This window comes from Carassius auratus, chromosome 14, assembly GCF_003368295.1.
Source record: "Carassius auratus strain Wakin chromosome 14, ASM336829v1, whole genome shotgun sequence".
Classification (NCBI taxonomy): Eukaryota; Metazoa; Chordata; class Actinopteri; order Cypriniformes; family Cyprinidae; genus Carassius; species Carassius auratus.
Window position 1 is genome coordinate 26,131,230 of NC_039256.1, and position 24,116 is coordinate 26,155,345.

At 39.3% G+C, this 24,116-nt stretch overlaps 3 protein-coding genes across 8 annotated transcripts in view; all 3 read left to right on the forward strand.

The window, feature by feature from the left end:
* Positions 1-11,596, forward strand: part of LOC113114150 (glypican-6-like) — a 35,426-nt gene extending 23,830 nt beyond the window's left edge. Inside the window, exons 3-10 of one of the 2 annotated variants that reach the window (XR_003293688.1) lie at positions 5,110-5,507; positions 6,756-6,921; positions 7,554-7,684; positions 7,799-7,945; positions 8,063-8,187; positions 8,704-8,876; positions 8,979-9,308; positions 9,345-11,596. Coding sequence is in view for 1 of the 2 variants with exons in the window: in XM_026280935.1 (XP_026136720.1) it covers positions 5,110-5,507; positions 6,756-6,921; positions 7,554-7,684; positions 7,799-7,945; positions 8,063-8,187; positions 8,704-8,876; positions 8,979-9,199 (1,361 nt within the window). In the remaining variant the exon portion in view is untranslated. Of the gene's footprint in view, positions 1-5,109; positions 5,508-6,755; positions 6,922-7,553; positions 7,685-7,798; positions 7,946-8,062; positions 8,188-8,703; positions 8,877-8,978 lie in introns of both variants that reach the window. The other variant, XM_026280935.1, reaches the window with a different exon arrangement.
* Positions 11,597-12,891: 1,295 nt separating this feature from the next.
* On the forward strand, positions 12,892-18,166 carry LOC113114152 (heparan-sulfate 6-O-sulfotransferase 2). The gene is made up of 2 exons (XM_026280936.1): positions 12,892-13,770; positions 16,473-18,166. The coding sequence occupies exons 1-2, from the start codon at positions 13,211-13,213 to the stop codon at positions 17,317-17,319; spliced, it is 1,407 nt and encodes a 468-aa protein (XP_026136721.1). The 5' UTR covers positions 12,892-13,210; the 3' UTR covers positions 17,320-18,166.
* A 1,140-nt stretch (positions 18,167-19,306) lies between these two features.
* LOC113114153 (muscleblind-like protein 3) overlaps positions 19,307-24,116 on the forward strand; it is a 41,844-nt gene continuing 37,034 nt past the window's right edge. For all 5 annotated transcript variants that reach the window (XM_026280939.1, XM_026280942.1, XM_026280938.1 and 2 more), the window contains exon 1: positions 19,307-19,566. The gene's annotated coding sequence lies outside the window, so the exon portion shown is untranslated. The remainder of the gene's footprint in view (positions 19,567-24,116) is intronic.

Below are 24,116 nucleotides of genomic sequence, written 5' to 3' on the forward strand. Positions count from 1 at the left end.
TTCTTATCCTCTACGCCTCTGCAGGGGGGTTTGAAATCCCACAAGGAAAGAAAGAAGCTGAGCAACTAATTGGCACAAATGGGGAACAATTAGCGCCTGGGATAAAGAAGAGTTATCAAAAGGGGATGAGTTGGGGAATAAGCTAGTGTGGAGGGCGGGACAGTGAATAAGGAATTTTCCCTCCTCTGGATGTCTGAAGAACATGTTTGAGTGCTTAGAGATTTGGGACCTGTGTTGAGGCATTTGTTGAGCCGTTCCATTCCTCCTCTTATATATTCTTATATGGTTCTGTAGTTCATCCTCCAGGATAACCTTTCACACACATTTCTAAATCAATGCAGAAAGGTTGTTTTAATGGAAAAATCAGAAGGGAGGTCCGCAGTCTGCTTGTTGGCAGACTCCAGTGTATCATAAAGTGTTTTTTAATGACGAAGTAGGATGCCTGAGTAACGCCCCTCCAACTGTAACACTAACAACACTGGGTCCCAAAATCTCAGCAGTTATGCTGTTATGTTGGCAAGTATGTGGAGAGTGTAGGGTGTGGGGGATGGTGGATGCTGAGCGACTGACTTTGCTTTATGCACAACTTGATGTCCACTACAAAGAAAAGGAAAATTTAAAAGAAAAATCTTTTAAACTCATTTAAAACTAATGTTTTGATCGCTCACTTGCGCTTACGCATTTGTAATTTCTGATTGGTGCTTACGCAACGCCGAACTCCATACGTCATCTGTCCGGATATGCCTCCATGTACAACTGTTGGCACAAACTAGATTAAAGTGATTATTACGTTTTAAATATAGTTATTTTTCTTACAAAAACGCATCGATTCACTACAGGAGGACTTTGTTCACCCTCTGGAGCTCGGTGAGACACTTTTTTTTATTAAGGATGGGCGCTTTTTATTTAACTTCTTTTGGACTGATGCACTGCAACACCTGCTGAGTGCCATTTAACAGCTTGAAAGATCAAAGAAAGTTTTTAATATAACTCCGACTGGATTCGTTTGAAAGAAGAAAGTGATATAAACCTAGGGTGAGTAATTTATGGGCTAATTTTCATTATTGGTTGAACCCTTTACCTACAACTTTTGCTTCAATAAACTACTAATTTGCTGCCTATTAATAGTTAGTAAGGTAGTTGTTAAGTTTAGGTAATGAGTTATATTAGGGAATTACAATATGGTCATGCAGAAAATGTGATTTATAAGTACTAATAAACTGTTTAAAACAGGCATGCTAATACACAACTAGTAATAGAGAGAATTGGTCCCTATACTAAAGTGTCATGCCATTGACCCACAAGCAGTTTAACAAGGTTTTTTTTTGCATCTAGCTTGGTCTATAATTATTGTGCCTTGATGCATATGCACAAAAATCTTCCAAGAACTACAGAAATTAATTCCACTTGACTGTGATTTAGTATGCTCGTCCTTGAAGTGGTTTTCTGACAAGTGGCTTATGTAAATTCGTGTTTTCTTTGGTAATGGCACACTGACTTGCAAACCTGGAAAATATTCTCCTCCTCATCCTCACCTCGTTCTTTCCTCCCCCTGACTTTAAACTTGTGACAGCTTTGGCATTCCTGGGGATCTGGAGGAAGGCGGGTGCAGTGGCCCTTAAGGTTTAATCTCTGTCAATGGAGCGTGGAGCTGGGTGCCTTCTATCTCTCCCTGTGTGGGGCCAGGGGCCGAGGGCCACTCATGGGAGGGAAGCTAAATGCGAGGCCTGCGGTGTTTCCGGTATCCGTGGTTACACAGCAGGATGGGGGCATTAAGAAAAGCCCCCAAATACACTCGCATTCCCCTGTCCGTCTCTCTCACACACACACACCTCTTGTCATTCAGCTGGCTGTGTTAGCTTGAGGTGGAATTGACAGCGGCACAGCGTGCTTTGTTTGTTTATAAACCTTAGGTGTCTTGTTTGTGTCGACGAAGCCTATGGGTAGTGAAAGACGGTTTACGAGAACACAGATGCATGCCACTTAACACTTCAAAGTCTCACTCATTATGCGCAGGGCATCTGTGCTGCGGGCCGGCGGGCTTTTAGCGAGAGGAGAAAGGTGATACAAAGGCAGAGAACAAATGGTGCGCTTTGCGGAGTGAGCGCGGGAAGAGAGGGGAAGCATTTCTTTGAAATTCTCATTTTGTTCAGATTAAGAAAGTAGCGTTTGCCGGCCCGGGAGAGAGAGAGGGTTTCATGGGAGAGAGGGGCTGGATTATTTGGGGAGGCTGGGAGGGAAGGGGGTCTGACATTCCTCAGGATGAAGTAGGGCATTGTTCCCCGTCTCCAATGAAGAGAGCCTTCTGAAGCCACTGATGAACTGAAAGCAGGAGAGAGTCAGCGAGTGCGAGGGGTTTCGTGGGGGTACAGGTCTGTTTTCGGGGAGGGGGGTCAGCATATTCAGTAATCCTATTGAAAAGCCTTCTGAAGGACAGAGCGGGAGCGGTGCGAAGAGTAAGAAAAGCGAATGGAATGTGACAACAGGAAAATGCCATTGATAGCAGTCAGCCTCAACCGGCTTGATGGGCGAGACGTTAGCTGCCCTTCATCCTTTCTGCGCTTTCAGCTCTTTCTCCTTATACACAAAAGTTATTTTCCTGGAACGTAGCGAGTAAAAACCTTGTGTTGGGTCAAATGGAATATGCATTAATCTGTTTAGATAATAACCGTGTGCTTTTCTGGCCTCCCTTGCGATTCTGGTAGGTTTTCCAGTCAGTGAGAGCAAGTTAGGCCGAGGAGGGCAATGTGGAGCACTAAATCGCTGTCTCTCGAGCGTCATTGTAATGACAAAGTCATGGACGTGCTGCCAGCTGACGTTCCAAAGTTAATAACAATTCATTTTATACGTGTTAAAGTTTACAGTCTGTGTGCTTTTTCTGAAGTGCATACTCTGTTCCATGTTACACATGTTTTCCAATTCATATCTGTTATTTTTGTGTTCATGGCCAGTAAGTGCACATTCTTTTTGAGATAAGATGTAGAGATTACATTTCTTATCTTGTGTCTTATTTCTCATGCAAGAATACTTAAAAAAAATAGGGCATTTCCCATTTGCAAAAGTTTCGTGATGTACAGCTAATGAATCTTAAAACGGTAGATCATTTAGCTACTTCCTGCCATGTTCCAAATTAAATATTTCCCATTTTCTGTCAGATCTTTTCTGACAATTCATAGTGGTCACATCTATCACATATCAAAAAAGACACAAAACAAGCACTGTAAATGCAGTCAGGATGACTTTTCCTGTATTCCAGGTCTTTTGAAGACAATAACTTTTATACTTAAAAAAAGTTAAACTTTTTAACTTCATCAATCGTTACTGAATTTTGAGCGTCTCATAACTAGTGTTGTCACGATACCAAAATTATTGGTTCGATACAGATACCTAGTCAAGAATTGGTGTTTCGATACTTTTCCAATACTTTTCCTGAATAGGGAAAATACACTCTCAAATATCATAATCATATAACACACTAATAAATGAACATATGAACAGCAGATATATTAAACATTTGAACAAATTATGAAATATCAAAATATAAAAAATTTATTAGAGCAATGACATTCATGCAGCGTGATGCGCGGGTCTGTTTTTTTTTTCAACCCGCGGGTTCCGCTATTATGAAATTATTTGGCCCGCCCCAGCCCGCAAATAAAGTAACATTTCTTTACCCACCCTGACCCACGCATCATGGACATCACGGAAGATACGTTGCTACTTGCTTCTTAACCTAATCAAAGAACCTTACAAAATATGAAAATATATATTCCAAATATTTAATATAGGATATATGAAATTGCACTAGTGATGGTTCGTCCGTGAACGAATCTTTTAGGTGAACGAATCGTTCTCGTTCAGGTAATCCACTGACTCCTATTTCTCATTCACTCACTGAAGTTCCTCTCTCCACAGCAGCACGCGAGCAGAGAAGCGCGATTAGAAAAACGCGAGCACGGCGCTTATAGCAGTACATGCGCAGCTCGTTAACAGCTCTGTGAACTGTTTCATCCTGTCAGAGAGTTACTCAAGATGTGACGGAGCATGTGATTTGTTGAATGTAGTGAACCCATACGCCCTTCACAGAACGAGATCGAGAGATCTTCTCATTCGTTAATGAGTTGAATGAACTGACACATCTCGTTTATGAACGAAATGACAGGGTCAGTGAACCAAGCATGTAAATCTCGATCAGCAATCAGCAGATACAAAGCGCAGTTATAGATGCTGTGCAGATACGCTCGTTTTCATATTTAGCATACAGAACATAACTTCACATTTAATCCCTGATTAATGTGAATATTATATATGAACTTTCTGACCAAACAATTAAAATGTTAATTATGCAAGAAAACCTTATCGATACTAATAAATTTTGGAATCGTGACGTTTTTATTTTCCCGAGAATCGCAATACTTTTGAAGTATCGGTGCACCGTGCAACACTACTCATAACAAAGCATCATGATGTCAAACCTGCACTATATTTTCAATTGAGTGAAAAATCACTGTCAAACTGTTCCTTGCATAAACCTATCATATGGCTTCATAAGACTAAGAATATTGTACATAGACTACATTTGGGTCCTTTTTAGTGTTTTGTTTTTTGTTTTTTTATTGGTCCTTTTTGGAGTTTGACAGTTAATGATGAAACTGAAATGTAGCATATTTAAAATTGAAACTTTTAATCTACTTATCAAGTAAAGTGCCAAAATTAAAATTATAATCGCATACTTTTCATGTGCTTTAATACTAGTCAACAATATAAGTGTTCAAAAAATATTAAGACGATTAATAGTGTAGCTTAAAGTAAAATTTGTAATTTGACATGATTACAAAGTGCATTTTTTGTTGTTCTCAAGTATGTTAAGTGTAATACTTTTTGTGTAAAACTTTTTTCATTGATAATATCACCTTATATATATATATATATATATATATATATATATATATATATATATATTATACATAAACAGACACACACACACAATATGCATTTAATATTTGGAAGCTTGTTTGGAAACTTATTGGAACATATAAGGAATACACTTGAAAATGTATCACCTTTGACATTTACAACTAACTCTCTCATTATTGTCCCTCTTTTCAGAGTTCTTCAGAGAGCTGTTAAACAATGCAGAGAAATCTCTCAATGACATGTTCGTGCGGACCTACGGCTTGATGTATGTGAAGAACGCCGAGCTCTTTGAGCGTTTCTTCAGTGAGCTACGCAACTACTACAACCGTGGGAGCATCGCCGTCAACCTGGACGACATGCTAACGGATTTCTGGACGGAGCTTTTGGAGCGCATGTTCCGACTGGTCAATGTGCAGTATGAGTTCAACGAATCATACATGGAGTGCGTCAGCAGGCACATGGACCAGCTAAAACCCTTCGGCGATGTTCCACGCAAGCTGCGCCTGCAGTTGACCCGGTCCTTCATCGCAGTTCGCACGTTCACACACGGCCTGGCACTAATGCCTGATGTGGTGGACAAAGTCTCCACGGTGAGAAGCTGTCTTCATTTTTTTAATGTTACTTTGATTTGGGAGAAGTAAATAAGATTACATTTTCAAAAAATAAAAATAAAATTATTCATTGAATGTGATACAATACTAAGACAAAATAATGGCAAGAAAAGTAATCTGTCCTTAAGGGCTGCATGCAAAACAATACAGTGTTACCAATGTAGTCTGATCCAGAAACATGTGACTAATAATTATTTCTTGTAGTGCATTAAAAATCATAACTAAAAGCATGACTAATGTAGTTTGATTCAAGAAGATCCAAGTCAGTTCTTTTAGGGAATTAAAAACATACTTCACAATCAGAGTAGCCTGATTCAAGAAATGAACAACTCTTATGAACTGTTATTTTAGTATTAGGTTTATTTTTTTCATATTTTTGAGTTGGTTTATAAATTTTCCTTTAAATTTTACTTAAATTTTATAGAAATGATATGAGCTTTTTTCTTTATATATTTAAAATGTTACTATATATATTTTTTTTTTCACTTTATTTCAGTTTAATTATTTCCAGCAACTGACTAATCAGATCTAAAAAAAAAAAATTGCACTTATTTTAATTAACACATTTTTTTTTCTTTTTTTTTTTTTTTACCTTTTTGTATTAGTTGAAGATAACTCTGCTTATAAACAGATTATTTTATTGAATAGTTCAAAAAGGTCTGTTTAATTAAGTTTGAATCAGTCTGAAACACTGGCCTGATTAAAACTTTAGCAAACAGAGGATGTCTTTATGGAAGTAAAATCATAATTGACATACACTCCAGCGAATCAGAATAAAATAAAATGCAAGAGTTTGTAAATCAGAAACAGATTGAAATGGGGAAATCTTCATCAATACCCAGGCCTAGAGTTGACTGTGGCTAACATGGCGACTTGTTTACTAAGCAAGTCAGAGATCAGGGACAGCAGAGATCGAAAGTACAGGTTTTCTATAGGGTTTATCAGTCTGTGAAGGTGGACACCTGGATGGACCAATCAAGGCTTATCTTCCAGCATTAAAAGATCAGAGGCCAAGGCTTCTCGTTGTGTGTAGTTGGGTTAGTAGAAGCAATTGAACCTGCAATGATAAATTACGCAAACACAGCTTCGGCAGTGACCTTATGCTCTTTGTTCAGAGTTTTATCAGCAGCATCAGGCATATGAATTAGGTTACGGACTCATTAACCTTTCCCTCCTGTGTCTGTTTTGCTGACTCTGCTCAATCTTCTTGTTCGTCCTCTCTTTCAGGTTAGTTCCTCTCCGAGTTGTGTGCGTGCGGCTATGAAGATGTTATACTGTCCGTACTGTACCGGTCAGGTGGCTCTGAAGCCCTGCAAGAACTACTGTCTCAACGTCATGCGAGGCTGCCTGGCCAATCAGGCCGATCTGGACACAGAGTGGAATAACTTCCTTGGTAAGAGAGTGTTAAATAGCTCAAGTAATTGATTTATTACTCAGCCATTACTTAATGTAATGGAGCCAGTTTTCCACACTAAGCAGAGGAGTATCATAAGCACAGATTAAAAATGAACAGGTCACATTGAAATGGTTTCCACTTGCTCTGAGGCCAAAACAATTTATATGAAGCCTCAGCTTGAAAGCAGAGTTGGAGTCGACTTGGATTAGGAGTGAACACTGGGGAGCGGCTCTGTTTTTATCCACGCATGTGTTTCATGAAGTGTTTTGGGCCTCTGGTGACTCTGAAGGCCGTGTGGTCTCAGGTCCCGTCACACATTCTCATGCTCTCTTGCAAAGTGTTCCTGGCTCGTGGGACACTGGGACTGGCTTTGCTCACCCTGCCTGTCAGCTTTGTGGGGAACCTTAATTGGGGCGCCTTGTTCAGGCCTCTGACTGTTTAACGAGCTGTTCGCACAACAGCCTACATTTCTTTAAGAGCTTAGCCTGCACAGATGACTGTATGCTGCCCTCTAGTGCTGGAAATGACTGCATTTTTTGAGCATGGGTAATTGAAAGCATTGATGTCATGCATTGCTTTAAGGGTGTTCCCTTTATTAATGCATTTATTTTATATATTCTGAATTTCAGATTCCATGGTTGGTCTTGCTGAGAGACTAGAGGGACCCTTTAACTTTGAGTCAGTAATAGATCCCATAGACGTGAAGATTTCAGACGCCATCATGAACATGCAGGAAAACAGCATACAGGTCTCACAGAAGGTAGGTTTTTAATTTCTTTTCAAAATGTCACATGTGGAATGCATGTTTTGTATTATTATTATTATTTGGTGTGATTGTGGTGCATATATATTGACAGATATTTTTCTGTTTCAGGTGTTTCAGGGATGTGGGCAGCCCAAACCCAACATGGCTTTCCGCTCCAGGCGCTCTACAAAAGACTCGGGCTTCCCCGGGCGTTTCCGACCCTATAGTCCTGATGCCAGACCCACCACCGCCGCTGGCACTAGTCTGGACCGACTGGTAAGGATAATGGGCATCCTTCCTGTCACTCATCACTTCTGTTTTCTTTAAAAAGATGTCAACTGATTTTGCCAGATCAGAATGTATTGTTTGTAACACAAACTCTGTGTTTCCTAGTTGACTGATGTTAAGAAGAAACTGAAGCATGCCAAGAAGTTCTGGTCCACCCTGCCTGACACTGTGTGTGTTGGAGAGCGAATTGCTGTCGGTGATGAATGCTGGAATGGTACAGCCAAAAGCAGGTGGGTCAATGACATGAAGCACCCAATTTTCGATCAAAATTGCTTTTAAATGCAATTTATATGTTCTCTTTATATCTGAGGTATTTTAAAGTCATTACATCGAAAAATGTATAAAGTCAGAAACTTCCTGATCCTGTCCCCCTCTTTTTCTCCTACTACACTTCCTGTCTCATATACTGTTGTATCCTAATAAAAAAAGGCAAATCAAATAATTAGATATTTTTATGACAAAGCAAGGTCATGTGGTACAACTCACTGCAAATTTGAATTGAATTCAACATTTTGTTTTGAAAAATGAATTAAGGTGTGAACACTTACACTAGTGTAAGGAAAATAAGGTGTTACTTTTAACTTGTTAAACCACATGGCATTATATTGAAATTTTTCCACGAGTTTTTAAAAGACACGCTTATTGCTTGCTTACCCAGATACAGTCGAATTCCTCCATTTCATTCCTACCTTAACCTTCAACATTGGCCGTCCTCTCAACTTTCCCTACCTTTTTTTCACATGCAGGTACGAATCTGTTGTCATAGGCAATGGCTTAGCCAATCAGGTGTCTAATCCAGATGTGGAAGTTGACATCACCAAACCAGACATGGTGATTCGGCGACAGATAGCAGTGCTGAAGGAAATGACCAGTCGGCTTAAGGCTGCTTACACTGGCACTGACATCTCATTTGTCAATGGTACGAGGCATCGCTTGTGGTTCAGTTCAAAATGAATTCAGTATGAAATGTCAAGATGACATCATACAAGCCTGTTTTTAACATTTATCTATTTTTCTTCAGAGGATGCCGGCAGTGGAGAGGAAAGTGGAAGTGGCTGTGACTCGGCCCCTTGTGACAGTGACGGGGACATCTACTTCTCCACCCCAACGCCCATTAAACCTCGCATTATCGATGTTCAACCTAACAAACAGCCCTCTAGTGGTACACGGTTGGCACCTTTCAGCCTGACCCTGGCTGCGACGGCACTCCTGCTCGCCCTGCTCGCTCCACACATGAGATAAGACCGGCCCAGAGAGGAAGAGGATGTGTGTTTGTACGAATTTGAACAAGAGAGCAGAAAACTGCCTTAGGACATTAAAGACACTGCTTTCAGGATCTCCGTCTGCCTGCCATCTGGGGAAGACACTCAAGTTATTAATCCTCAAATAACTTCCCTTCAGTGTATTTTTTTGTGTTTATAAGAACGGACTTCATTTATGTACAGCTATACGTTTCCACGCTGCATCTCACGGCCGCTGGGCTTTATTCCTCCGTGTCTGTAGTGTCCAGAATCATTGACGACTCATCGTGATTTTTTTCAGTTATGGTTTAAATAAGTGTTAGTTGGAAAGTAAGTCAGATTGAGTATGTGCTTGGGTGGATGGTGTGTACGATTGGCTGTATATATCATCCAAGCGCTTTTTATAAAAGTTTAACAATTAATCAACCCATATAACACGTATGATTTAAGCAAATCTGTATGAAGTACTCAGATTTTTTTTAATACATTTGGTGTGCATGGAGGCTTTGGTTGGCTGCAGATCGTATATACGTTCCTGAATTTGAGCATGATAAAAACTCATTCATAAATAGGGTTGCAACCAACAAAAATGTATGCAATGCTGCCTTTTGAGTGAAGTCAAAACTAGAGGATCCCAGACACAAAGTGTTTTTTTTTTTGTTATTTGTTTTTTTTCTGTAACTTTTTTTCACAGCCCCCGTATCATCATCCCAAGTGTTTTTGGCAGTATAATATATAACTTGAGAATATAGTCTTCAGTAATAACTTAATAGTGTGTGATAAGGAAGGAGTTTGGGTTAGGTAAGGTCTGTCTAAAGTTGATGCATTGAATAGGCCTCGATGGTTCCCTCAAAGAAGATCATGTATTCTGCATGATGTGGACTTTGTGGCCTGAGTAAAGTTGTTTTTTACTGGACCGGGTGGATACAAGCGTATGCTGAAGATGGCTTAAGACTGAGCTGTCAAGAGGAATTTTACACAGGGTTTTATGTGGAGGTTTTTATTTTGCTAGAAGTGTATTGTAAGGTATAAATCTATGATCGGTACTGCTACAGATTTCACTACACGGTAACAGACGGTGCTGATTTGAGAGGTTGGATGGCCTCTTTACATTTTTCTTACTTTTATTTCTGTTTGTAACCTAAAACATCCAGCCTTCTCCCCATTCTCTGTTGATATCCATTGAAGTCGGTACACTTTTTAAAACCATTTCTCATATAGAGCAATAGGCTGCGTGCATGTACGGTGGGTTTCAACATTAATTTCAAAAGTGGCTATGTATGCGCTTTCCCATTCAGATGTCAGACAAGTGCTCGTTGATTTAAAAGGGCTTTTCACCCACCTCTCAGAAATACTAGCTCTCCTCGCTCTTGTACAGTAAGTTATTTAACCACACATCTCTTTAAAAGTCATTCGCAGGCATCGCTTTTCCTAGCTATCTTGATTTCACTATTCAAAATATTTATGTCTGTAGATGAATGCGTTCTAATGAATTCACAGTTTAACAGATGGTTTTAAATTGGCTTCGAATTTCATGTTACATAATATTTGAATTTTGTAAACTGGGCTACCGTAAGCATTTGTTTTGTCGTTACAGTTTTATGTAAGGGGATTGTGAAAATTGTACAAGCTGATGCAAGGACAGGGCTGGCCATCGGTCCTTGATCGTTCCTGATGCCACATGCACTTTTAATTGGCATTCAAATACCTCACGGCAAGAGAGTTTTAAATGATGCTTTTAATCGTATCTGCAGCATGCATACTTTTTACGTTCATTTTTCTTGATTCGTTTGGAGGTTCATTCAGTATCTATGGATGAATGGCCAGTCCTCAGACATCGTCAGGGTTTCGTTAGCCTGATCTCTACAGCAATGCTACGCACCTCAGATCAGTTATGTATTTTTCTAGTCTGATGTGCTGCCAGGAATAGAAAGCAATAGGTGTTTTCTATACTTCTGACCCAAAGCTTCCCACTGTCACATGTTAAGATGGCTCTGATGCAATGACCAGGAAAGGAAGTGTCTTGTGTTTAGTATGTCCAGCTACTACGAATCAGTGTGAAGATGATATGGACTCTTAAATGAACCTCTGCAATGTCATCTTTAGATTGATCGCTGACCTTCAGGTGGACAGATCGCAGGCCTGCAGGCCTGTACATCAGTGGAGTCATCTGCAATGAGGAGTGAGAGAGACTGAAGAAAGAAAAGAAAAGAAAGAAAAAAATTGTAAATAATGAGCAGTCGTTTTAGTGGTCTCTGAGAGATGTTCATCAGATTTTACCCATTCAGAGTATGTGCTTAATATGGGCGAAACAAAGAGATAGATGCTAAAAATGTAAGAAAAAAGTTATATTAAACATTTCTTAGTCTTGTTGAAATAAAGACTGCAGATATTTAAATGTGGTGTGTCGTGAGTCATTTCTGCTTTAAGGTATTAGTTTTACTGAAATGCTTTGAAAGTCTCTTTGAGAGACCATTTAGTAAAACACAAAAGAAAACAAAGGATGAGTTGAGACAATCATGAACACTGATTAATCACAGCCATTAATTAAACTGCAGTGTCAAATCTTCCTTTAATCTACATGTGTGTTATTAAATCAACAAACTGGCAAGATGAGATGAAGACTGCCAGACTATTCATATTTGATAGGTACCTCAAAAATAATCAGCCCTTGTTATTTTCTTCCAACAGTACAGAATATAAATGTGATAGAAACAGTATATAAAGAAAACTACACCTCCACAGGCTTATTACACAAAATACAAATATAGTCAAATCTAAGTGAAATATGAATTAGTGTTAGCTTAGATTCCTGATGTTGAAATATTCTCACATTAAAGAAAACCAGTATGGGATAGTATTAATCTGAAATGTATATCTGATAGTTAATAAATGTTAGCTAGTATTTTTGTATGTTATTTTGAATAAGTATTTATTATAGCACTAGTGTTTTGCATATATAAGAGCCTAAGACAACATCAACCAGCATAATAACATTGGTTTTGTCTGTAAAGCAATATTCTGTAAATCAGATAAAGATGAGTGTGTGGCCCTGCATTCCCTATGTTATAGAGATCAAAAATATTATTATACTAGTAAAAATTTACATTGTGGGCACCTTACTCATTTATGTCCTAATGAAAGTTTTATGTGAGGGGTAGGTTTATGGCAAAGTCCCAGGGTTTTAATGAGGACCACTTCAGCATATGGCTGCCATCAAAGGGTCAGTTGTACCTGTAAGTGTACAAATGTTACTCTCGGTATGTTATTATTACATATTTAAGTTACAAATATTGTACATGCATTTGCATAGATGTAAAAATATGTTATTGTTCGTTGTTATTTTAACATAGCTAAATCCTTTAATTTATCACGTTAAGAAATCCACATAAATCAAAGTAAATAAAGACAAATAATATCAAACACAAATCACTGAATTAACTTTTTTTTTTTTTTTTTTTTACTTAAAATTACTTTTATGGTACAACATTGCATTAAAAAAGGCCGGTCTCATGAAAATGCGTATCAATATCACGATTTTGTTTCTATTTATACACATATATTGCCTTTGGCGTGCATATGATAAGCAATAAAATATTGAAGTAGAAAAAAGAAGTGTAGAATTTAAAAACATATCAGTTGTGATTTCCAAAATAGCGGTCCTAAAGAGGGCTTTTATTGTGAATAGGGGAACGGTAATGGGGGCGGGTGTGGACTACTGGGAAAACGAGGAACGGGGAAGAGCGAGTACCAAATTGTGGCAGAGGTAAACAGCAGAAGTTATCTGAAGATTTATAAGAAATACGATGCAGGAAAGCTTCGTGGAAACATGTAGACGTAAACTACGTTAATCACGAGCAGACAAGCATCCAGAAAGAGCTCTGGGCGTGTTCATGTTTTGATGTGCTGAAGAGACTCGAGTCTCACGTTTTGTTCAACATTGCTCCTGGTCGACGCGACGCGACGGGGGAACCGCACAACTGAGTAATGCTTCCACATTTCCAGCGAGAAGATGGATGAAAAATCCCACTACAGCCGGCTCCTCATCGCACTCCTGATGGTCCTGTGTTTTGGCGTTATTGTATTACAATACATCTGCCCTACTTCCGATTGCCAGTTGCTCCACCTGGCATCATTGTCCTCGAGACTAGGGAGTCGCGCGCGTGGGGATCGCGTGAACGGAGCCGGTGCGGGAGATCCCTACAGCTCCGAGGACGGTGCTTTAGTTCGATTCGTGCCCCGCTTTAACTTCACCACTAAAGACCTTGATCGCGCTGTAGATTTCAACATCAAGGGGAACGATGTTATAGTGTTCCTCCACATTCAGAAAACCGGAGGGACCACGTTCGGTCGTCACCTTGTCCGCAACATCCAGCTGGAGAGACCGTGCGAGTGCCATGCGGGCCAAAAGAAGTGTACCTGTTACCGGCCGGGCAAACGGGACACCTGGCTGTTCTCCCGGTTCTCCACCGGCTGGAGCTGCGGGCTGCACGCGGACTGGACGGAGCTCACCAGCTGCGTGCCTTCCTTCATGGGCAACCGGGAGTCTCAGGAAAGGCGCAGGACACCCAGGTGAGAGTCTAATTGGTTTTTATCAATATATCGAACTAATTTCAGTGTCTATAATGGACTGAAATGCGTCTTGGTACACAAACTTATTTCTTTTGTTATGATATTGTGTGTTGTGTGGTGCCACTCCTTCTCTTCATATTGTTCTCGTTCAGTTCAGTGCTGAAGCCTCTTGGCAAGTCATTTTTCGGAGACAAAAGCCTCTAACAGGTCTGCCTCAGCCCTGGAGAGTCTGCTTTCATTCAGCACATTCCTCCAACAGGGGACCAATCATGATAATCATTCACCCTTTCAGATGCCCTGGAGGGCAGACAGCCTGCTGGCACCAGAACATCTGCCATTCTCTCAGGCTTGTCCTTTAAACAAACGCCCCATAGCATGGGATCAACAGTGTCTAATAATGTTTGCTTTGGGATGAATCGGATTTGATTGAATAAGTGCAGTGTTTTGAGTGTAGTAGGTTGATAGTGTTTTTAAATGTACAAAATAATTCTATTTCAAATCAACGTTATTTTGGTCTCTCTTCATTTAAGAATGTTAAAAAATGTATTAATGTATAGGTTTTCAACAATAATAATAAGAAAGGTTTCTTAAGCAGCAAATCAGCATATTTAGAATGATTTATGAAGGATCACGCAACACTGAAGACTGGAGTAATTTAGCTTGGCCATCAAGTAAAATATTTTTAATGGTTTGATGCATTTCATAATATTACTGTTTTTACTGTACTTTTTTTTTTCAAATGAATGCAGTGTAGATACTTCTTTAAAAAACATTAAGAAACTAAGCCAAACTTTTGAATACTGATGTCCATCCTTTTTTAAAATAATGCACTTCAGTTTGAATCTTCATTTAAGCACTAACCAATAATCATCTTTAGTTTACCCTGAGCCCTGCTTGATGGTTGCTTTTTGAGGGGTGAGGCTTGGAATGAGTTCCCCAAGTTATGTTAGTTTATTCTGTTTCGGTTAATAACCAATGGATGACGGATAGTAAAAATTGACATTTACATTTAGTCATTTATCCAAGCGACTTACAAATGAGGACAATAGAAGCAATCAAAGTCAACAAAAGAGCAATAATATGCAAGTGCTTTAACAAGTCTCAGTTTGCAGAATGCAGTACGCACGTCGAAAGTTTATTATTTTAATTATTATTATTACTCAATAAAAAGAAAACAGAATGGAGCAAGCAAGTGTTAGAGGCTTTTTTTGCTTTTGATAATTGTATAATAAATTAATAGGGAAAAAATAGAATACAAAAAGATTAGAAAAGCTAGTTTTTTTTATTAAAGAGAACGAGCAGTAAATGAACAAAGTAAAGTTTTTTTTAAGAATAGAATTAGAATAAAACATGCTAGAGTTAGAGGGTCAAATAAAGCTGGAAGAGATGTGTCTTAAGCCAATTCTTGAAGATGCTCGGATTGAGTCTGGCAGGTCATTCCACCAGGAGGAAACATTTAATTTAAAAGTCTGTGAAAGTGATTTTATGTCTCTTTGGGATGGCAAAATAAAGTGACATACACTTGCAGAACGCAAGCTTCTAGAGGGCACATAAGTCTGAAGTATTGAATTTAGGTTAAGGGGTGCAGGGTCAGTGCTGGTTTTGTAGGCAAACATCAATGTCTTGATTTTATGCGAGCAGCTATTGGAAGCCAGTGCAGATTGATAAACAGATGTGTGACAGGTGTGTATCCTTTTTGGCTCATTAAAAAGTAATCTTGCTGCAGCGTTCTGGATTAATTGTAAAGGTTTGATAGAACTGGCTGGAAGAGAGCATTGCAGTAGTGCAGCCTGGAAAGAACAAGAGCTTGAACATGTCGTTGTGCAGCATGTTCCGAAAGAAAGTGCCTGATCTTCTTGATGTTGAATAAAGCAAATCTGCAGGACCGGACAGTGTTAGCAATGTGGTCTGAGAAAGCCAGCAGATCATCAATCATAACTGCAAGGTTTCTGGCTGTTTTTAAAAGTGTTATGGTTGATGTACCTTACTAGATGGTGAAATTCTGATGAACCTAATTACAAATAAAACGCTAAGAATTAAAAACCGCCATTTTACAGCTGAATTTGGGTTTCAACACTAATTCATGTAAAAAAAAATGGATATTAATTTTGAGATCTTAAAAGTGTTTTCAAATTCTTAGTGTATTTTAAATATTAACATTATGAGAATGTAGTCTAAATGTATAAATGAGGGAAATGAGCATGCACTGTTAAATATGCAGACTGATCCATACAGATATGAACCATGAAAGGCCTGCTTTTCAAATGGACACAATTAGATCAAATCAAAATCCCATGGGCTCATCTTTGGCTTGTAAGTAAAGGAAAAGTTGATGCTCTCCAGAGACTTCCTCTCTGCTGTTGTTGAATGCATCTGTCCAGACGCTCTTAATTGATATTCATATGGAAAATGTTCTGGATGTGAGCCGAAAGATGATGATTCTCATTATGCTGAAATGCCCATAATTACAGTCAACCAGCAATAATTCATTCCGTTTTCCATCAAGATCGCTCCCCTGACATGCTCCAACAGAAACTGCGCCATGAATAATTCTGTCAATGTGAACATGCACAAATTATGACAGCTTTACCCAAGTTAATGATTCATACGCAATATTGCTTTTCATTTTGTTTCTAGTCAATTTGTGACTACTTTATTTTGAGCTCTTTTTCTTAAACTCTTCCCTTTCCTGTCTCCTATAGTAGGAATTACTACTACATCACGATCTTGAGGGATCCGGTGTGGCGGTACCTGAGTGAATGGAGGCACGTTCAGCGTGGTGCCACCTGGAAGGCCTCTAAACACATGTGTGATGGCCGTTTACCCACCCTGTCCGAGCTGCCCAACTGTTACAGTGGTGACGACTGGTCGGGTTGTTCGTTGGAGGAATTCATGGTGTGTCCTTACAACCTGGCCAACAACAGACAGACCCGTATGCTGGCCGACCTCAGCCTGGTGGGCTGCTATAACCTCTCCATCATGAATGAGAGCCAGCGCTGGGCCATGCTGTTGGAAAGTGCCAAACGCAACTTGCGAAACATGGCCTTTTTTGGTCTGACCGAGTATCAGCGGAAGACGCAGTACCTCTTCGAGCACACGTTCCGCCTGTCCTTCATCGCACCGTTCACGCAGCTCAACGGCACGCGTGCTGCGAGCGTAGAGGTGGAACCGGAGACCCAGCGCAGGATTCGAGAGCTTAACCAGTGGGACGTGGAGCTGTACGAATACGCACGGGACCTTTTCCTCCAGCGCTTCCAGTACGCCAGGCAGCAGGAGCGCAGGGAGGCCCGGCAGCGACGCCTGGAGGAGAGGCGCAAGTTACGTGCCAAGGTGAAGTCTTGGTGGGGGGTGACTGGAAAAACTGTTTTTAAACCCACCAAGGAGCCACCAATGACAGAACAATCTCCCATATTTTCTGAAGAAAAACAAACAGATGCTGGACAAACACTGGAGAGCGAGACAGAAGGACAGGTAGAGGACAACTGGTTAGTGGAGGATGACCGTGAAACCATACTGGACTATTTAGAAAACGTAGAGCAGTGGCGGTAGCCACCAGCTATTTGGGAAAAGGGTTGAACTCAATACCGGACTAGAAAATGGGGGTACCTATAATCCTTTAAGCCCAAATCACTGCTAAATATTAGCATATACGGGTTGTTAATTGCAGGTTGCTCTTTCTGTGACAAATGTGTTTTGTGGAACATCTGTTAGCACCAGTTTTCTGTCAGATATCATATTTGAATTATCGTCTTGCAGCCTTACTTGTGTCTTTTGATTTGTGAACTGAAAGATGATCATATTCACTGTCGCATCACCACTCTGCCCTTGAGAGAGGGCATTATGACTCCAGGTTGCACCAGGGAAATCGTCCCTGCAATTAATGTACTGAAAATCACTATGGATAAAAAAACAAAGCATCTGCTTATCCTGAAAGCCAAAGATTGGAATGTTTCAGAAATGCCATTTCTGACCTTGCGGTTCTGAGGAAGAATCTGGTGGCAGCATGTTTTTAATTTACATTCCTGTAATGTGAGATTTCAAATATTGCCTAATTTTTAATTTTATTTTTTCAAGTGTCTTCAGCCATTACAATCCCATGCACATCACAAATCAGCCTTATGTTGAAGTCCAACACTTTTCTTTGGATTATTTTTTTGATTTAAGATGTTTTTGTAGATTTAATTCTAATACCTTTTATTTATATGTTTGCTCATAGGATCACAGGTTATGGGTTGGCTCTTAATATTTTGTTACTTGAAAATAAAAAGCCATTGTTGATCACCTCATCTTATGATTTATACCACACCATAGGTTGTACTGAGGAGCAAGCTTGCTCTACTTGGGAAATAAATTAATACAATTTGTGAATCCTAATAAATACAAATTTCTATAATAATCCAAGTTGATTGTGGCTGGTTAAACTACCTCTGAATGGGCGAGTCTTAATTTTTGCTTTTTTTCTCTCTACAGCAGATGGAGCCAAAGTAACACTCACTGCTTACAAATGAAGCTTACAGTAAACTCCCTTGATCGGTAGAAAAAACTGCTCATTTTGTTATGGGGTTGGATAATTGTATTTTATCCTATTGGTAACATTTGTGACAAATTAATTTTTCAGGTTTGTAGGTTCTGAAAGTTTTCAGTTGTCAGATTTGGGACCAGTAGGAAAACCTAGTGATCCATTGTATTAAAGCTAAAAATAAATATGCTTGTTGTTAGATTATCATTCCCTTTCCCTCATAATTGTATGTATGGGTCTTATAGAACAAGGACAACTAATTAAAATTGAGAATGAACTTTTTTTTTTTTTTACGTTTTTCAAAAAGGCGTGTAGTTTGTTCCATTAACCAACCTGAGAAGTAAAATGCATGAGCCGAGAAAACTGAATATCTTAAAGCTAAGGTTATTATTTTTTTAGTTCCTGTTTGCTCCCAAAGTACCAGTGGTTTTGAAGTTGCACAAACTTTTTTTTGGGACCTGGCTCATGTATATGCTTGCGCTACAATATAGTAAATAATTTATTTTTAACAGTAATTAGACGATTGTGTGACACGTCAGGGCACGTGATGTCATCATGGCTGCGTCCACGAGAGGGCGACCCGCTCCACGTAGAGTTAAATGATTTTTTCTAGAAGAATATGTCTGGGGTACTTCATATCATGTTAGTATACATATTTTAATCATATTTAGATTCCGTTATTTACTGTGTAAAGTTTTCTCGTTTTAAAAAAGGCTAAGTGCACATGTAAACCACCATTTACTCATAAGCAAAGTGTAATTTATAGAGTGAGGGCGTATCTTCATACCTAAATATTTACATAGGCGCTGTACTGTACAATATTTATTAAATGCATTTAAATCCTAAAGCCTTTAGTCAAATATTTCTAATCACAAGGTGTCCTCACCTCATCCATAAGGCGCAGTTTGCGCTGAGGTCGAGTGGGAATCCCCCTAAAATGGAGGCAATACATGGGAATGCACGTAGGGCCGTGCACACTTTCGCTCTACTCCTCCCTTCTGCCCTCCCTCGTCTCGTCTTCTGCCTAGCAGCAGCTAGCAAGTTCGCTTCACGCTTCCCCATCGCTAGCTTCGTCGTTCAACTCGAAACACCCCGCAGCCGCTGGTCATCGTCCGAGGCTTTACGCAGCAAGCCGCGCGTTCAAAAGCTCTCAGTTCAACGGTGGAACTTTTGCAACCAAAGCGCGCGCCTCACATCAGCCAGTGATCGTGACGTAGTTATTGACAAATCTTTATTTCGCTTTGCGCTGCATTTGATGCCACGCGCTGTCTGCACAGGTGAGTCGTCTACTTTCGTAAAGCCCAATATTTTACGTCCTTTAGCCAATCTTGCCGCACGCTCATTGCAAATGTGATTGATATAATGCATTGCTCGCTGTCACGACTGACTCGCTCGTTTATGGGTCTCCATCTGTAACCTTTGCGTTTGCGCACATGGCCTCTTCGCACCGTGACGCATCTAGAAGTCTAGAATTAAAAATGTTCCATATGCTTAGTAGCAAAGCATTTGACCTTAATGCGCATAAAGCGCCTTCACTTATAATAAAACGCCAGTAACGCAGCTGCGTGTCACGCATTGATCATACACTTGCTGACAGCTGTTGAGCTTCCCTTCAATGCTGTGGTGCCCTGAGTTTGTAAACAGGGTGGATGGAGCTCAAACTCTCTCACATGTCACTAGCTCCTGTAATAGTCAGGTGCAGTGGCCTGTATATATCTCTTCTGATGCTGTATTTGTGTGTCTGGCTTCTAAAACTAGTAATGCTGTCACACTGACATTTTAATTATCATGGCCAGGGCTGGGTGCAGTCCCAAACATAAGGTGTTCACCCACGGTAGGAGCTGAATTTGTCCTTGGGTTCCTGGAACATTTAAAATTTGTACTGGAAAAGTGGGTGAGGGTGGTTTTGTTTCTTTTTACTGAGCTGAAGTTAAGTGTCCTTTGTCCTGCTAACCCTTAACATCATCGGACATTTGCCAGCAGACAACTGTCTAAAGCTGAATGCTTTAGTTTATTTTGTGGCCCATATTGGAGTTGTGGCATAAAAATCGATAGGCGTGTGCATTCCTTAAAAAAGGAGTCTGATAACCTTTATTTTGCAATGTCAAGCCTGTTTATGGTAACTTTTTAGTAACCGGGTTCCCACAGTCATGATATTAACAAGTTATTAAAATTCACAAACATTTGTGAAGTGTATTTATACTAATACTTTACTATAAGGTTATATATGTTGACATTAGCTATAATGCAATAGCAATTTTATAATTTTTTACATACACAAATATTTATTTTTAACATTTCAGGTTGCATTAATTTTCATTAGTTAATATGTTATGAACAAATATAAATTAAAATGGAAAAATAGTTAAAGTATAGGTATTAACTTGAACCTAAATTAATAAATGCACAAAAATGTTAATTGCTTGTTAATTATACATTAATAGTTAATAACGTAATTTTAAGTTTTACCATTGTGTTAGTTATACTTGAAAGTATTTAATTGGCTGGATATTATGTTCAAGTTTCAAGATGTCTTCTCAGGAAGAGACGTTTGAAAACTAAATCTGACATTGAAAATCTGAAGATCCATATTAAATGAAATTCACTCTCAAAAGGTATGTGAACCCAGAGTATGTTTTATTTACCTATACACAAATTAAAACCGTAGAGCTATTGAGGTCTGGAAAGTCACGTCCGTGAACCTGCCAGTTGTTGCATTGCTTTTAGAAATGGCTTCATATTAAAAATGTCATCTTATTTGGTTATAGGCCATTGGTTTTGTGCAAAGAATATCACATTTTATATGCACATGACAATACAGTTGCTTTCAAGTCAAGTGCATAACATATACCCTACGGTCATGGCGTGAGAGCACCTGCAGTCGTGTGAATGGCGGTTGACATTCTGTTTGATTTCACACCTTATGATGTGCACTGTCAAAGGTCAGGTCGCAGGAGTCCTGCTGCTTTAGAGGCCTGGTGTCTGTCAGACTTCAGTGGCATTGCTGCCCTTTAGTTAGTCTGCGATTTAAAGGTCCTCACATGGCTGACAAGTCATATATCTTGATGGCAATACTCGGCACGTACTCTGCTTCTCCCAAAGGGGTCTGTTTATCCTTCACTTCCTGATTTAAACTAGAATTAGACCTACATACGGTGAGACAGAAAGCTTTGGGATGACAAGCTTCATTAGTTCCCGGTGGTCACGACTGGTCAGGAAGTCCCAGATGTGAGAAAATGAAAGCTATCCGTGTCGAACTTGTGGGTTTAAATCAGGTGAGCTGCTAAGATGGCAATAACCCATCACCACACAGGGAGCATACAGGGATATTAGGGAAGCCCCTTGATGGTCCTACGTGCACACGCTTGCACCTCACATCTGCATATTGCTGCATGTGCTGATACTGCACCACAGGTTCAGGCACGTTTGCCTCCGCCGTTGTGGACTTTGCTCTCGCTTTCATTCACCCTATAAAATTAATGATAAGAGCAGACAGTGAGGTTACTGTATACACAAAGCACATGTCCTAATTTCCTCTCTCCCGCTTTGCTGGTCCAAATATGGTACGTTATGCCTTATGCTTTGAAATGGCAATAAAACGTGGTGCTGGGTTGATAAAGCAACACCATGTACAAATGATCAAACACTGAGTGCCTACATAATATTTTATTGAGCTGTCATATTTAGCTAGCTTGCTGTAAATATGGGATCTCTACCGAATCTATAAGAACTAGACTATTGGGTTCTATAAATATGGCCACTGCCCTGTTTTTTCGCAAGTAGGCTATGACACGCTTGGATTGTGTTACTCACAAATGAGCTTTTAACCACTATTCTGTAAAGTGCAATGCACCATTTGTCAGAGTAAATATCATTTGGGTCACATTTGCACGAACTCAAATGAGGATTTGCCAAGTCTGTGCTTGATTTAAAGCAGTCAACCTGCTTTTAAATGCCTCTGGATGTGTATAATTGCATTAAAAAAGATGTAGTTGCCATCTTGCCATCATGTCTTGTTTCTGCACACTGAAATTATATGATTGATTTTTTTCTAGCCAGTTTCATTTAAATTGTCTTGCAGAACAAAGTTGATTATACTTCATGAAAATGTAAGGCAGCAACCAGGGTTGCCAGGTTTTCATAACAAAACCTGCTCAATTGGTAACCAAAACTAGCCCAATTGCATTTTGAGGGGGGCTCCCCGTTACAAATGAGTTTTGCCTCCATAAACTCCTAATTTGCTGCATATTTATAGCTACTGTGGTAAGGTAGTTGTTGTTAAGTTGTATGGCATTTGAGCGATTTAAAATATGATCATGTAAAATAAGGCATTAATATGTGCTTTAAGGATTATTATCTAGATTTATAAATGCTTATGCTGGTTATATAGTTCATTATACCTGATGTACATTAGCAAAGGCCAACCAGTTGAACGTATTTGTAAAGCGTTAACATTCTTTTGTTATACTCTAAAATATTTCACTGTTTAGATATAGTTGTGTGTGTGTGTGTGTGTGTATTTTGCATGACATTTTCAAGATGTTTTCTCAAGACGGGAGTTTAAATTAATATATTCCATAAATTGCTTTCTGACATTGAAAATCTGCACCAGTTTTTTTAAAAAGTACATAAAAATATCTTCTTCGATAGCGCACTTGCTCCTCACAGTTGTCTTGTTTCATCAGTTTGTTGTTGCAACATTACACTGAGCTGGGCAGAGGGGAAGAGGCTCAGCCTGTTGTAATGTGTCATGTATCTCTAAGCCTATGATTTTAGAGTTTGTTTGTGCTCTCCAGAGCACTGTACGTGTCTCTGTCCTTACTGTGAGTTTGTGAGCGAGCTTGGGCAGCTGCATGTTTTTATGAATGGAGGCAGTGGGGCTGTAATAGGCTGAAAGGATTATATATACTTAACCTAATTATTTTTCCCTGTGGCTGGGGGCTTTTCTCCTCTGCCAGTCTTGTCTCATGAGTTCTTCTGTCTCAAAACCTCTCTCCATCTTAGGCCCTGCACGTCTCCAACTTAAGCTGTACGAACTGTCCATTTTCTTTAGTGAACTTGCCGTTTTGGCTGTGGGGAACAGAGAACTAAGTGTCCATGTATTTTTGCATTGCTTCCTTTCATTAAGGGAAGTGCATACATAGCTTAATATCGGTTACATTTGGGTCGTACTTCTGCATGAGATTCTCTGCACTGATCAGCCTTGTCCTTTAAATGTCATTCAGACAGTTTGTTCCCTGTAATGGCCAGGACAGTGTATCTATTCATAAGATTCAAACTTTTAAAGAAGTATGCAGCCATCTTACACTGACTAAAACTCATCTTAAAGGAAGGAACTACAAAAATATATATTTTTTGAAGTATAATTTAAGTTGTTGATCTCCAATGTGACAAAAGCACAATAAAAGTGTAATTTAAAGTAGTTTATGTGACTCGGTTACTATAATTTAATTAAGTCATTTGATATCTTTGAATGACAGCAAAATGTATTTATTTAATACTCTTCGATTCTGATGGATTATTAACTATTGCAGACAGGACATCAGATCTTGAGAAGTGGATCAGTCTGTTAATGAACGAATCATTATTGGCTGAACTATTTGTTTAAAAAAAAGTAAAAGATTCAAACATTTAAATACCCATGCATCTTTTTGTTAAAACTCTTCTTAAAGGAACAGTCCACCCAAACAATATAATGCTGCCATCATTTACTATCATTTCATTAAAAACCTGTACACATATAGTGAATTTCTGAAGGTTAAATGAGGCTATCAAGCTCCAATTTCACCAAAAAAGCACTTTGAAAGTAATAAGTAGTCCATATGAC